The sequence below is a fragment of the Pan troglodytes genome, chromosome 17 (assembly GCF_028858775.2).
Source record: "Pan troglodytes isolate AG18354 chromosome 17, NHGRI_mPanTro3-v2.0_pri, whole genome shotgun sequence".
In the NCBI taxonomy this organism is placed as follows: domain Eukaryota; kingdom Metazoa; phylum Chordata; class Mammalia; order Primates; family Hominidae; genus Pan; species Pan troglodytes.
This window is the reverse complement of record NC_072415.2, coordinates 89,778,375-89,794,099: the sequence shown is the minus strand read 5'-3', so window position 1 is coordinate 89,794,099 and position 15,725 is coordinate 89,778,375. Positions and strand designations below refer to the sequence as shown.

The following is a 15,725-nucleotide window of genomic DNA, read 5'->3' as shown; positions in this document are numbered from 1 at the left end:
AAGCCCAGGTGCCACCTGCCTTCTGCAGCACAGGTCTAAGAGCGAGTGTAAGCTGGCCCTGCTTCCCACAAACAGCCTCCCTTGGGCCATCAGCGCAGTCTGAGGTCTGAAGAAAGTTGACTATAAGCTGAGTCGGGTGCGCACTGCCTGCTGTCACCAACAGTGTAATACGAGTCAGACGAGAGCGACTGCAAGACGGAGGTGCCACCGGCAGATGACTACAGCACATGCCTAGTTCTACACGAGGAAGGAAGCTTCTAGAACAGTGTCACAGCAGCTGTAACAGCTGGGTCTTGACAGACGAGTAGGAAGCAGGTGAGGGCTGGAAATGGCAACCACGCAAGGTCCCGGTGGCAGAGACAAGGCCGGCTCCTGACGCCAAGGGCACCTGCGCCCAGTGCACGCAGGCAGCACTCCACAGGCTTCCAGCAACGTGACCAAACACGGGCCTTCGTAGAAAATCACTCGCATACTGGCCACGTCGGAGTCACGTAATTTTCTGTACTGCGGTTGAAAGGTTCTGACTGTCTTATTCTAGTGCAGGCTCTGCTCCCCCGCCCCACCCCAGGACTCCTGTAGTGGCTGGAGACACTCCTGGATATCACACCTGGAGGTAGGGAAGCTGCTCAGCAACCCACAGCATGCAGGATGCTCCCAGCCAGGCCATCTGGCTCAGAACGTCTGTGTGTGCAAAGGCCGGGAAACCCGCGTGCAGACAGGGAGCAGAGAGCAACGTCTTTTCTTAATACGAGACATTTCTACACTTCATCTTTGCAGACGCTGACAGAAAACAGGGGTGAAAAGCCCTGAACGCTCTCATTCCAGCCTCCACGCTCCAGGCAGAAAAACGTCTCCACACCTTAAAAAGGGGCGTGACACGTTGTGGATTCTTGAATGCGGATACACAAACGTAAAAACACCCAACCAAAGAGCTCAGCCCAAAAACATCCAAGCAGTCACCAATAAATGTTTTCTGGTTTGTCCTAAAGAAAATCCATGAGAAAGCCATGACATGCAACTTCTAAACAAGTTATTTGCCTCAAAATACACAAGAATAGTAAGTACCAAACTCTGTGGGGTTCTGGCCTCTCAGCTCTCTCAGGGGAGGTCCGAGGGCATGGGTACATCGGAGAGGGCTACGGGCTGGGCCTGGACCACGGACGCCATCACCTCTGAGCATCCGCTCCAGGTGGGTCCAACCTTCTCCCTTCCTTCTACAGATCAGGAGGGCTCCAGGGTCTTCCCTAAGTTCCAACATTCTGAGTGTAGAAATGTATTTAGAGGGAAGAGTGTATTTTTTGCACCTAGACCTTGGGTTTCTAAATGTCATTCTCCACTAAGAAGAAGCAGGACTTGTTGGAGAATGGCTGATGCCAGGACTGTGGCCAGGAGAGCAGCAGCCTAGAATCCGTTATGCAGACAAGGCGGCAATGCCTCAAGACTCAGGCGCCGGGAACCAGCACCACGGGGATCCCGCCGGCCACAGCTGGGATAAGTTGTGTGTCAAGGCAAATAATAACAATAACAGATTATAAGCCATTAAATAAAATAAGAAACCATGAGCCTACACTGCTAAATAGACATGTTACTTATTTGTGACGGAGTCTCGCTCCGTCACCTAGTTTGCAGTGCAGTGGTGTGATCTTAGCTCACTGCAATCTCTGCCTCTGGGGTTCAAGTGATTCTCTTGCCTCAGCCTCCCGAGTAGCTGGGACTGCAGGTGCGCACCATCACGCCTATTTTTGTATTTTTAGTAGAGATGGGGTTTCACCATATTGGCCAGGCTGGTCTCGAATTCCTGACCTCAGGTGATCTGTTCACCTTGGCCTCCCAAAGTGCTGGGATTACAGGCGTGAGCCACTACGCCTGGCCTTATTTGTTCTTACGGCAGAAAGTCAACCAAAAAGTGGAGAAGAAATGCTGGAATTGAGAACACCACCACTGGACTATCATCCTAGAAATGAAGCGATTCAAGCAGGAATCACTGACAGATACCCAAAACGTGGGTCAGCTTGGTGCGAATGTATTTATGTGGTAACAAAGTATCTCTTTCAAGATACTGAATTACAACAGGAAACGTAGTAACTTTTTACAACAGACACCACCTTCACTAAACGCAGGCTCTGGGACAGTCTCACCAGAGCGCACAGCTGCGATCTAACTGAGGGATGTCCTACTAAACCAGGCAATGATACAGAAAGAAAGAAAGACGAAGGAGCTGACTCTTGAGGGTTCAACCAGCGACGCCACGTGGGGTCCAGGGTTTGCTTTTGTTACAAAGGACTTTATTAGGACTATTAGTGCTATGTAAGAGCACGTCTTTGTTTTCAGGAAACTCAAGTATTTAGGGGTGAAGTGACATCACACCTGCAACTAACTCTCCAACTCCAGAAAAATGTGCGTGTGCATGGGGAAAGATAAGCAAACTCAGCAAAGCATTAACATTTGCGGAATCTGGGGTGAAGCTGGTGTGAGAATTCTGTGCACTGTTCTTGCAACTTTAAGGTCAAAAATTAAGTCCCAAAAGAGCCGGAGTGGCTGGGTGCGGTGGCTCACGCCTGTAATCCCAGCACTTAGCGAGGCCGAGGCAGGATCACCTGAGGTCAGGAGTTCCAGACCAGCCTGGCCAACGTGGTGAAATCGTCTCTACTAAAAATACAAAAATTAGCCGGGTGTGGCTGGGAGTGATGGCTCACGCCTGTAATCCCAGCACTTTGGGAAGCCAAGGCAGGTGGGTCACCTGAGGTCAGGAGTTCGAGATGAGCCTGGCCAACATGGTAAAACCCTGCCTCTACTAAAAATACAAAAATTAGTTGGGCGCGGTGGCTCAAGCCTGTAATCCCAACACTTCAGGAGGCCGAGGCAGGTGGATCACCTGAGGTCAGGAGTTAGAGACCAGCCTGGCCAACACGGTGAAACCCTGTCTCTACTAAAAATACAATAATTAGCTGCGCATGGTGGTGGGCACCTGTAATCCCAGCTACTCAGGAGGCCGAGGCAGGATAATCGCTTGAACCCAGGAGGTGGAGGTTGCAGTGAACTGAGATTGCACCGCTGCACTCCAGCCTGGGTGACAACAGTGAAACTTCATCTCAAAACAAAAAACAAACAAACAGCTTCAAAGGAACAAGTGTTGTTGTTTTGTCTCCTGTGCAGCCACAGGGGTGGGAGCCTCAGGCTGGAGTCCAGTGCAGTGCAGTCGTCAGCTGTGGCTGACGCTCTGCACCTGGTTCAGTCGCCCAGAGCCCAGACGCAGCCATCCTGGAGAACACGCACAGGTGGGGCTCTGGCAGCGGTTACTGAAACTGTGGCTGTAAAGCACAACGTCTGAGGAATGTGAAGAAGGAACAAGGGCAGCCCAGCCTGATTCCCAACACTGCACACATCCACAGAGCCGTGGCTGGAAAGCTTCAACACTGCTACTGTGGTCTAGAGCGAGTCATCCAACAAAACCAGTTCCCAGCACGTCTCAAAACCACGTGGCACCACGTGCACCACACCATTCAGACCCTACTGCCCTCTCTGCTGGGTAAACAGACCTGCAAGGAAAGTCCTTGCCTCAGAACCTCCACAGACCCCAGGGAGCCATGGTGTCAAATGCTTCCAGCCTGAAAACACTTTAACCCCCTGGTGGTATGCTCAGGACAAACCACCAACTGCTCCGGTGCATGCCCACCAGTGAACTGGAGAAGCCAACTGCTGCGGTGCAGGCCCACCAGTGAACTGGAGAAGCCAACTGCTGCGGTGCAGGCCCACCAGTGAACTGGAGAAGCCAATTGCTGCAGTGCATGCCCACCAGTGAACTGGCGAAGCCAACTGCTGCGGTGCAGGCCCACCAGTGAACTGGAGAAGCCAACTGCTGCGGTGCAGGCCCACCAGTGAACTGGAGAAGCCAATTGCTCCGGTGCAGGCCCACCAGTGAACTGGCAAAGCCAACTGCTCCGGTGCATGCCCACCAGTGAACTGGAGAAGCCAACTGCTGCGGTGCAGGCCTACCAGTGAACTGACGAAGCCAACTGCTGCGGTGCAGGCCTACCAGTGAACTGACGAAGCCAACTGCTGCAGTGCATGCCCACCAGTGAACTGACGAAGCCAACTGCTGCGGTGCATGCCCACCAGTGAACTGGAGAAGCCAACTGCTGCGATGCAGGCCCACCAGTGAACTGACGAAGCCAACTGCTGCAGTGCATGCCCACCAGTGAACTGACGAAGCCAACTGCTGCGGTGCAGGCCTACCAGTGAACTGACGAAGCCAACTGCTGCGGTGCATGCCCACCAGTGAACTGACAAAGCCAACTGCTGCGGTGCATGCCCACCAGTGAACTGGAGAAGCCAACTGCTGCAGTGCATGCCCACCAGTGAACTGGAGAAGCCAACTGCTCCGGTGCATGCCCACCAGTGAACTGGAGAAGCCAACTGCTGCAGTGCAGGCCCACCAGTGAACTGGAGAAGCCAACTGCTGCAGTGCATGCCCACCAGTGAACTGGAGAAGCCAACTGCTGCAGTGCATGCCCACCAGTGAACTGGAGAAGCCAACTGCTGCGGTGCAGGCCCACCAGTGAACTGGAGAAGCCAACTGCTGCGGTGCAGGCCCATCAGTGAACTGGAGAAGCCAACTGCTGCGGTGCAGGCCCACCAGTGAACTGACGAAGCCAACTGCTGCGGTGCATGCCCACCAGTGAACTGGAGAAGCCAACTGCTGCAGTGCAGGCCCACCAGTGAACTGGAGAAGCCAACTGCTGCGATGCAGGCCCACTAGTGAACTGACGAAGCCAACTGTTGCGGTGCATGCCCACCAGTGAACTGGAGAAGCCAACTGCTGCGGTGCAGGCCACCAGTGAACTGGAGAAGCCAACTGCTGCGGTGCAGGCCCACCAGTGAACTGACGAAGCCAACTGCTGCGGTGCATGCCCACCAGTGAACTGGAGAAGCCAACTGCTGCGGTGCAGGCCCACCAGTGAACTGACGAAGCCAACTGCTGCAGTGCATGCCCACCAGTGAACTGGCAAAGCCAACTGCTGCGGTGCAGGCCCACCAGTGAACTGGAGAAGCCAACTGCTGCGGTGCATGCCCACCAGTGAACTGGAGAAGCCAACTGCTGCAGTGCAGGCCCACCAGTGAACTGGAGAAGCCAACTGCTGCAGTGCATGCCCACCAGTGAACTGGCAAAGCCAACTGCTGCGGTGAGGCCCACCAGTGAACTGACGAAGCCAACATGATGCTGGGTATCGACTCGCTAACTGCATCATTCCCGCCAGTCTATAGTCAGCACAAAAAATGCATCAAAATCGTATGACACCAGCATTCTTCACCATTTAAAGCACCGTAGGAAAATTATTGTCTTTTAAAAGCTACTTCAAAAATATTACAAATATTAAATGAGTTAAATTTTAGCTCAAGTTCCTCTTAAAATTGTAAGGAATTTTGTACATATAATGCTAAATATATATTTAAAAACCTATCAAGACCATCTCTTCATAACCTTTAAAATGTACATTTATCCTTCAAGAAATATCTCTTCAAACTCATCAGTTCCATTCTCTCTACATTCTCTTTCTCCTGAAAATATAAAAAGCACTTTTTTCTGAGACAACTTACATCGCTTGTTTTCCGTTTTGTATTTGTGCACTTTTAAAACACACATAAAACTGAGAATTCATCCATTCCTCTGTACCCAGATACTAGATGATTTCACATAACCCACTTTAAAACTAACTTTAAAGAAACCATGAAAATGGAGACAAATCTGATAATACACACAAAATTTCTGAAACCTACAAACCATTTCCAGGCAGACGTGCTTCAAAGTCCTTTATCTAAAAGATTAGATCGGAGATACCTAAAAACCCAAGACAAAGGTAAATCACAGACGAACAAAACCAAGGAAGTAACAAGGCCCAGTGGTTTTCTGTTAGGTGAAAAGTGGGAAAAACAAAGCAAAACGTTTGAAGTGCAACTTACCCACGTTTAATGGGCTGACAAAGTGACAGCCTCCCAAATTTTAGACACAAATATCTTTTTAAAAGTATCATCCTTTAAATAGTGCAGGCGTCAACAGGGAAGAATAAAAGTATTGTAAATAATTATTAGAATTGTTAATAATAAAACTATTCTAAAAGAATTACCAATTCATCAAGATTCTTGGTACCAGGATGAAAACGAAATGTCCTTATTTCCAGGACCGGACCCTTAGGTGACGACGTTCGTGCACTGACTGAAGCACATTTAGAATTTCAGAGGCTTCTACTCCCTCATCACAGAACAATAAATTCGGGGACTAATCTTAGGTTGCAGCCTATTCTAACTGTATTACTATTTCTCAGAGATTCTCATTCCAAAATCTACAAAGCAATAAAGACAGCAATACCGTTGCTGTTGGAATGATCTTCATTTTATTCAGCAATGTTTTTCTGCTTTTCTGTAGCACTCTCACACCCTGCGCTGGTGAATGCAGATGCCCTTCCTGTGGACACGCTAAAGGCACAGGTACAGTCTGTCAGACGTCATCAACCCTCGCACACGGCCTCCGCCTGTTAGTTCTCACTGGTCACCGCAGGCTCCCAGATCATGTTAGGTACCTTCCCCTTTCTGTGGCGATTTAAATACCTCCCTGTGAGTGACTGGGAAAAAGCCAAAGCAAAGAAATCTGCAGGAAAAAAAAGACTTAGTTTCTGAAAGATGGTGACCTGTCAGAATATTTCCTATTAAAATAATTGTACTCCACATAAATATTATAAAAGCAGACAAACACTATTGTTCTAGCTACTCCCCCCACACTAGGAATCTCCAGGGCTGAAACCTGGTCTACAGAGAGCAGCACGCAGAGAACCAAGGACGGAGGCTCTCTCAAGGGCCTGAGCACACCACGAGGCATCTGCACCGTCCTCCTCACCAGGACCCTCACACCCCGTAAGGAGCACCGCGGAGAAACCGGGAGTAGACACCACGAGGCGCCTGCACTGATCCTCACCAGGACCCTCACACCCCGTAAGGGGCACCGCGGAGAAACCGGGACTAGAGACCACGAGGCGCCTGCACCGTCCTCCTCACCAGGACCCTCACACCCCGTAAGGAGCACCGCGGAGAAACCGGGAGTAGAGACCACGAGGTCCCTGCACTGATCCTCACCAGGACCCTCACACCCCGTAAGGGGCACCGCGGAGAAACCGGGACTAGAGACCACGAGGTCCCTGCACTGATCCTCACCAGGACCCTCACACCCCGTAAGGGGCACCGCGGAGAAACCGGGACTAGACACCACGAGGTCCCTGCACTGATCCTCACCAGGACCCTCACACCCCGTAAGGGGCACCGTGGAGAAACCGGGACTAGAGACCACGAGGTCCCTGCACCGTCCTCCTCACCAGGACCTCACACCCCGTAAGGGGCAGGGCAGGTCCAAACTTCTTGGAACGTCAGTTTCTTTCCAATGGAGTGAGGAGGTTCTTACTTCTGCCAGATAGGATGAAGCCCGACAAAAACATACAATCTTATTAAAGATCAAAACGACAATCTAGTGACTATTGTAACTTCACCCAAATGCAGTGTTTTTAAGTTCCCAGAATGGTTCTTTGTCTAAAAATAACCACTGATGGGGTCAGGATAAATGTTGCTGGTGACAACAACGCAGGCAACGAGGGCACGGACCCACCCTGCCTGGTGACAACAACGCAGGCAACGAGGGCACGGACCCACCCTGCCTGGTGACAACAACGCAGGCAACGAGGGCACGGACCCACCCTGCCTGGTGACAACAACGCAGGCAACGAGGGCACGGACCCACCCTGCCTGGTGACAACAACGCAGGCAACGAGGGCACGGACCCACCCTGCCTGGTGACAACAACGCAGGCAACGAGGGCACGGACCCACCCTGCCTGGTGACAACAACGCAGGCAACGAGGGCACGGACCCACCCTGCCTGGTGACAACAACGCAGGCAACGAGGGCACGGACCCACCCTGCCTGGTGACAACAACGCAGGCAACGAGGGCACGGACCCACCCTGCCTGGTGACAACAACGCAGGCAACGAGGGCACGGACCCACCTTGCCTGGTGACAACAACGCAGGCAACGAGGGCACGGACCCACCTTGCCTGGTGACAACAATGAAGGTAACGAGAGCAGGGACCCATCTTGCCTGGTGACAACAATGCAGGCAACGAGGGCACGGACTCACCCTGCCTGGCTGGTGCTGGTGCTTTTCACAGGTTCACTCACACCTGCTATTTATAGAGGGAGGTTTCACAGGGCCACAGGTTCCATTACCTCCCTCCGCAGTGCTCCGCCTCAGTAACCGACACTAAGCTACACAAGGCTCACTCACACATACCCACGTGGGATTCTTCTTTCTTTGTTAAAATTCCATGCTATAAAGAACTGTTTAGACTGACGTTCTAATCTACGCTCTGGAGCAGCGCGTACTCTGCTCCTCGGCACTGTGAGCGTGCTGGCTGCACATGTGCAAGCAACATCCACACCTCTCAGTTTCTCAAACACAGTCTCAGCTAAACAAGTTACTGTCAAGCAGCCGGCGGCCAGTGGGGTCAAGAGCCACCTTCACTAAGGTGATGGCACACAAGCGATGCTTAAGCTTAGCACACTCAGGCTGCTGCCGCTGTCTGCTCTCTGCAAGCTCCAGTTTAGCAGATTTAATGCTATGTTTTCAAAGATACTTCCCGTTATTCCTGAAAAATAAGTATTTTTATAAGCCCTGTGAAAGGATCAAGATAAAGGAACAACAATGGGTAGGCACCCCCCGGTCCCAAAACCGTCCTGGGCCAGAAGCTAATTCATAACACCTGCAGGGTGAACACAGCGACCAAGCCTCAAGAGAGACAGGCTGTCCTCCCCGTAAATCCCACACCTCGTCAGCAATGTCCTCAACAACACCCTCGGGAAATCTGACTTCCCAAGACTTTCTCCAAAGGCCCCTCACCAAGGAGCCACCAGGGCACGCAGGCAACCAGTAAGCCCTTGAGGGACCAAAACTGTGTGGCCACATCAAGGGCTTCGCCCAAGCCAGAATTCCAACATCAGATCGCCTGCGCATTCCTCGGGCAGCCGCCCTGAAACCCCGTTTCTGACACCTGAGTTTCTGATCCAACAGCTGGGCAGGACCTGCTCTCTCACCAAGAGCCACGGGGTTCCACTGGCGCTGGGAGAGCCCTGTTAAAAGGGACCCCCTTTCAGCACAAGCCCAGGAGCAGATTCTGCACCTCCCCTGCCCTCACACGCAGATGAGCTGAAGCCAGGGTTGGAGCCTCCACAAAAGCAGTTGTGGATTCTGCCCATGCTTGTCTATACAAGTGCGTGTTATTTGCATAATCTGAAAGGGGTACTCTAAGGATCAATACACGATAATCAGTCTACAAACATTTAAAGCAAACTTCAACCAAATGCTTGCTCTCCCAGATAAAGATCTCAGGAATCTGTAACTTCAAGAGAACTTTTAGAGGTGGTCAAGATAAGTCAATTATAAAACAGCCCACGTGCAATTCTGGGAACTTGCTTAGTAAAAGTCAAACACCTGGGCTGGTGAGCAGAGTCAATGACGGTTGAAGGCAGTTCCTCTTCCCTGATGTCTTCACCTTCCAGCCTCCAAGTGGTGTGACACCACAGAAGAGAACCGCGGAGCTGTTGCTGGAAATGACCACACCAGCAATCAGAGAAAAAAAGAAAAACACAGGAAAAACCTTTTAAGTGAAAGTGACTCAGGCTCTCTAGAGGAAGGGAGATGCTCTTCACCAACCGACGTCCCAGAGGCGTCGCAGGGATGAGAACTAAACTCACACCCATCACCTTCCAACATCAGGATGGAATTATGCCCAATATTCTCTACTTCATCACAAAGCGGCACAATCTATTATGGAAAGACTTCCATATTTAATCAGTCCCTCATTCTCACGGGGGACGGGCTGCAGGACTCCTTCAGATACCAAATTCCACATCCGCAGATACTCAGGTCCCGCAGTCAACCTGGAGAACCCACGGATCCAGAAAGTCAGCCCTCTGTATAAACAGGCTGGGCTCCACACCCAGCAAACAGTGTCGGGCGTGGAACCCATGGATGCGAACAGCAGACGATTTACTGAAAAACACCTACATAAAGGTGGCCCTTGCAGACCAAAGCAAGTTGTTCCAGGGTCAGCTGTAAATTGTGAAAAAGAGCTGCTGAGCTGGAACTCAACGTCCTGGAGAAATCCATCACTGTTGGGCTTTAAGCAAAAGCTGCGGAGATTTCTACCTGCAACTCTCTATGGAGAGACGTCAGCAAAGCCACCACAAGTCCACACTGCAGGGCGCTACTCCCATCACAGGGGTGCTGCCAGAGAAACGCACTAGTAACCCACCCTGTTCACAAAATCTGTCAACAAGTGACTGAATCTAGTAATTTTCAACTGTGTTCCACAAAGGTGCAGCAGGCATTTTGGGGAGGCCAACACATACCGGCTCCCAACGGCAGCCCCCCAGAGCCAGGGCAGCATCATCTGGACCACACGGAGCCGACCGTCAGCAGCATGGACTCCCGCTGCAAATGCACCTCCCGAATTCAGCTGGCTAATGCAACTGCGAGGCAGGAACCTGATTCCAAACAGACGACCGGAACTGCCAGGGCACATGCACACAGGGCTTTAGACTAAAGCCTTTCCAGTCGCTCCTTCCTGGATCTATGGCACCCACGCCCACTGCACAGGCAGGAACACCTCCGGAAATGCTGACGTCACACCACCACCACCACACTCCCCAGAACGCTCATAAAACCCATGTACACAAACCCACAGGAGTACACAGAAACGGGGAAGGAGGCACCTCAAATTCCAGGCAGCACCGTCTGTGGCTTTCTCTAAGGCAAGGATTTACCTGCCGCCCATGGACTGGAGGCAGAGAGATGAGCCTCCTGGAACCAGAGGGACACCTGGTGCCACACAGACGCTCCATCTGAGGAGAAATGATATCACATCAGGGTCTCAAAGGGCCCTGTGAGGTACCCCAAGATCTCAAACAGCACCTCCCTGTAAACACTACTGACTGCTGGGAACCCGTCATCAAGCTCATGACCTGGCTGGCTGACTGACTGATGCACTGGGTTGGTTTTATTCACTAGACTAACTGAACATGGAATTTCAATACTAACTTGCCACATAACCAAGTTACTCACCTGTCTAGGCCAAAGCGGCCCTTTCTGTACAATCAGAGGAACAGAATGAAACATCAGTAGGGCTCTTCCATCCTGGGGTTTTCTGTCCAGGGAATACACCAGCATTGGGGTCTGCCTCCACAATCCTCCCAGGTATGGCCAGTGCCCACTGAGGAAGCCGTGCAGGCATTTTCTGGGAGGCAAGGCCCTGAACCTCCCAGCCCCACCCACCAGCACGCAGGGGGCAGGAGTGAGTGCCCGTGCCGAGGGTCAAGGACCCAGGCTCTGTCTCCAAAGGAAGCGGAGCCAGGACGTTCTAGGGCTGTGACGGGAAGACTCCTGTCCCAGTCCTCACTCTTGCGGAACCAGATGCAGAGAAGATCCTCAACAAACACAGGGTCAGGGCAAGCCAAAGGGACGAGGAGCCGCGGCTGCCGAGGAGGGAAGAGAGTGGCATCCCCAAAAGGAGCGGCACCTTTCCCAGAGGGAGCTCACGCCCGGCCCACTGCGGGCTGGAGTGTCCACCTCTCCCTGGAGTTTCTGTTCTCACAATCAAAACTACCAGAGCCAGGCGCACACGCGTGTCCACTTGCCCGCCCATCCCAGAACACAAGGGTAGATTCAGACATGGCTGGACACTTCGGTGCTACGGAAACATATCCCCTTCTGGGGTCAGAGCACAGTTACTGAGAGCTGTGGAGTCTGTCACACGCCCACGTCACCCTGAAGCAGCCTGCGACAATGCCCACTGTGGTCAACCACGGGGCTACTGCCTTCGCTCAGGCCTGGGTTCCGCCCGTTCCTTAGCCACGAAACAGAACTGCACCAGGTTTTACAACTGCGTTTCACAAAGTTTACAAAAATTTAAAGATGTGCACACACCCAACAGTTTATATTTCAATAACAGGTCTGGAGCCTGCCTGATGACTCTCCTGCTCACAGCCACCCATGAGTTTTCCTAAGTCACAAAGGTGGAGCTAAAGGAAGGGGCGGGGACTATCACTGCAGAAAGAAAGAAAGAAACATCGCTTTTCCAAACAGTAACTTCGTGTCGCTACGCAGGACCCTTTCCTTTTATCTCAAAATGCTCCCCGTTGGTAAAACCACAGGTGGTGACTATCCAGTTTTAGGGGAGAAGCGCAGTGCCTGCGTCCTGCTTTATCGCTCCCTCACCAGGGGCGCCCCTGCCCACCGCGGACGCAGCAGCCCGGGGGTCCTCCAGGATCCCTCCCCGGAGCCACCCGCCCTCGGCCCCGCCCGGCTCAGCACACTCACCCTGGGGCGACCACCTGGCCCGGCTGCGCGCACAGCTCCCGCACCACGCCCGCGCGCTCCGACCTCAGCCTGCGTTCCGGCCGCGCGGGGCGCACGCAGCCCCCGGAGGCTACACGGGACTGAGAAGCCCCGGCGGACTGCGCGGAGGCGGCGGCCTCGAACACGGCCAGCACCGAGCCGATGCGCACGGCCGCGCCCGCCGCCACCCTCCACTCCAGCAGGCGCAGCGGCGCGGGCCCCGGGCAGCGCACCTCGGCCACAGCCGCCGTCGGGGCGCCCTCGGCAGGAACGCGACCCGCGGCCGGCACCTCCATCGCGGACAGAGGGCGGGCGGGCGGTCGGTACGGGGCCTGCGCTGCGCTCAGAGCGCAGCGCCTACCGCGGCGGCACAACCCAGGCGGCGACGCTGTAGTTCCTCTCGGTACCGGCTTCCACCCGTCGCCTAGCCCGCGCCGACTTCCTGGAGGGCGCGTGACGTCACGCAAAGGCGCCGCGTGCGTGCGTACGTGAGCGTGTAAACACGAGCGCCGCGCGGGGCCGGAGCCGGCTCCATCCTAGGACCAACCCTGCGTGCCGGCCGTGAAGAACCGCGTTCCTGAGCCCTACCTACTTTTCCTCGGAGCGCCGGCACCGTGGAGCAGCGGCATGCAACGCGGGCCGCTGTCCCCCAGTCCCAGTGACGGTCTTGGCGCGCTCGGAACTACGTATCCCGGCGTGCACCGCGGGCAGGGCATGGCGGGACTACGAGTCCCAGCGTTCAACGCAGGCCTGCGTGCCATTACCCCATCACGCGCTGAGACCCAGCATCCCGAGACTACGAGTTCCGGCATGCACCGCGAGCCGCTCTCTTCCACTCCCATCGCGCACTGCGAGTCGCAACGTCGCGGGACTACGGGTCCCGGCATGCCTTGCGCGCCGCGGGCCCAGAGACCTGAGGCTGTCGGCGTCCTGGTGGCCCCGCCTCGTGTCCCCCCCCGGACCCCACGCCGCGGGAGCTTGGGGGCTGCGGTCTTCTCGTCCTCCGACCTCACCTTCGATGCGGAAGCGCAGGGGCAGGTGCACCGCCCTCGGCCCGCGCAGGCGGTGGGCCGGTCTGGGGCAAGGCGCCCGGAAGCGCCTGGTTGGTTCAGAAAATCGGACCGCAGCGGGAGGGCGGGCACCGGCGCGTGGTCTCAGTGGCCCCAGGCGAACCCTGATGAGCAGCAGCCGCAAGTGGCTTACTAAAGGAGCCACTTTCTACGTTTGTCTGGAATTTACGTGAATTAAGCTGGCGGGCGGGCGGCCAGGCCTGTAGTCTCAGCACTTTGGGAGGCTCAGCACTTCGGGAGGCTGTGGCGGGCGGATCACCTGAGCCTGGGAATTGGAGACCAGCCTGCGCAACGTAGCAAGACCCTATCTCTAAAACAGATTCATTAATACTTAGCCAGGCGCGGTGGCTGAGGTCCCAGCTACTCGGCAGGCCCAGGCTGGCCTGAGCCAGACCGCTCTGGACTGTTTTAATTTTTTCAGCCTTAATACCTGCCAGAATTTTTCTTTTACTATGTATCTTTGTCCTTACATATATAAATTTTATGTACAATTGAGATTATCCTGTATTTGCTTTTCCCCCCTCACTTTTATATGGTGACTTTTCTCATGTTAGGCTGAATACTAACATTTTGGAAACTGTCGGCCTGAAAACGAGCGGAGACACAGTTTCTCTAAGTAGAGAGTTTATTTGGGCCACACTTGAGCACAAATTCAAGGCGCCCTGAATGTGTACTCCGATTAGCCGTTAACAGTGGATTTTAAAGGCAAAAAAGGGGGCCAGGGAGTGGACTAATAGGAACTTGTTTGTGAGGAATTCTCACTGGTTTACAGAAATAACATTGATTAGTGACTGACTATATGTTGTTCAGCTATTGAGTGTGGGTATAGTGTCCAGTGTGACGTCATTAGGTTAATTTATAGCTGTTTGTGGCGCTGTTGCCACCAGTAGCAGTTTAAAGAGGTGAACACAGGTCAAGGGGTAGTAGGGCGCGATTGTCGCCTCATTTGAATGTCTCTCTCGGCCTGATAATTAAAAGGACTCGCGTTCCTCAGATAAAAATTCTCTTTTCTCAAAACCATTTAAATGTGGTAATTAGAATGGCCCAGAAGGGGCACAGTGCCTTTTAGCCCTCGCCATTACTTGCTCTTAGTAGTGCATTTTTTGTAGCTGTGAGTTTTTGACTATCTCTGCTGCTTTCTCCAGCCCCTACCCCCGTGACTACAAGGGAAAACGTGCGGCGCTCACGAGAGAGCCTTTATGGGATTTTTTAAAAATGGGGATTGTGGGAAAATGGCACCAGCAGTCACAGTTTTTCAGTTTCTCACAATCCCATAAAAACAGAGCGACCAGGTAGCAAAACTAAAGCATGGGCAACATTTACAGACCACTGGATGGTGAAGAATTCCCATGAACCCCTGGTTCACACTGTAAGGACAGACTACTCAGCATGGGCAACATTTACAGACCGCTAGATGATGAAGAATTCCCATGAACCCCTGGTTCCAACTGTAAGGACACACTACTCAGCTGTAGCCTGAAGCCGCCTCCTTACATACTGTAAGTTTAGCCTATAGGTTTCTCCATACGTAGTGAACAGTCATCTAATTGGATGTGTGGACACTGTAACCTACTCTTGAATCAGTCACAGGCAGCAGCACTTCAAACTCTGTTTCAATAAGCCAGACACGAGCTGTAGCCACCCTGCTGTTTGCAGGCCTCACCTCTGCCTTCTGTGCCTCACTCCCTTTTCTGTCCGTAAGTCTTTGGCCACACAGCGGCACTGGAGTCTCTCTGAGCCTGTTCTGGTTTGAGGGGCTCCCTGATTCCTGAATCATTCTTTGCTCAATTAAACTCTGTAAAATTTAATGTTTCTAAAGTTTTCCTTTGAACACTACCAACAGCGCAAGCCCAGGGTGATGTCGGGGCCTGCGAGAGAGAAAGTAGGGGGGCCAAGGGCTCCACACTCACTGTGTGAACAGGTTTGTCTCAAAGGTTGTTGGTACGTATCAGCATTCCCTATTTGAACCTGTTCCCACCAGCAGTATGTGAACTTTGGTTTGAAAAAATAATTCTGTAAAATGGGAAGAACCGTGTGTTATGTAGGGACTTTGAAATACAGACCTCGATGGAACTGACAGACTGATCTAGGTAGACAGATGTAGACATCCCTAGGTGATTACAACTCCAACCTGGATAGATGCCATGTAGTCTTCCAATTAGAGATGCTATACAGCCAATGAAACTTAACCATGTCTTTAATAGGTGTGCCACCTTTTGTTA

General features: G+C 53.0%; 1 protein-coding gene across 5 annotated transcripts in view; it reads right to left on the bottom strand.

Annotated features, from left to right (window-relative positions):
- The window catches only part of CTDP1 (CTD phosphatase subunit 1), a 79,369-nt gene extending 66,269 nt beyond the window's left edge, over window positions 1–13,100 (bottom strand). For 3 of the 5 annotated variants that reach the window (XM_016933955.4, XM_063795884.1, XM_016933956.4), the window contains exon 1: window positions 12,416–12,898. In XM_016933955.4, coding sequence (XP_016789444.4) covers window positions 12,416–12,729 — 314 coding nt within the window. In that variant the 5' untranslated portion in view covers window positions 12,730–12,898. Of the gene's footprint in view, window positions 1–12,415; window positions 12,899–13,021 lie in introns of those variants that run through there. The other 2 variants (XM_054672151.2, XM_063795885.1) reach the window with 2 other exon arrangements.
- Window positions 13,101–15,725: the final 2,625 nt, after the last annotated feature.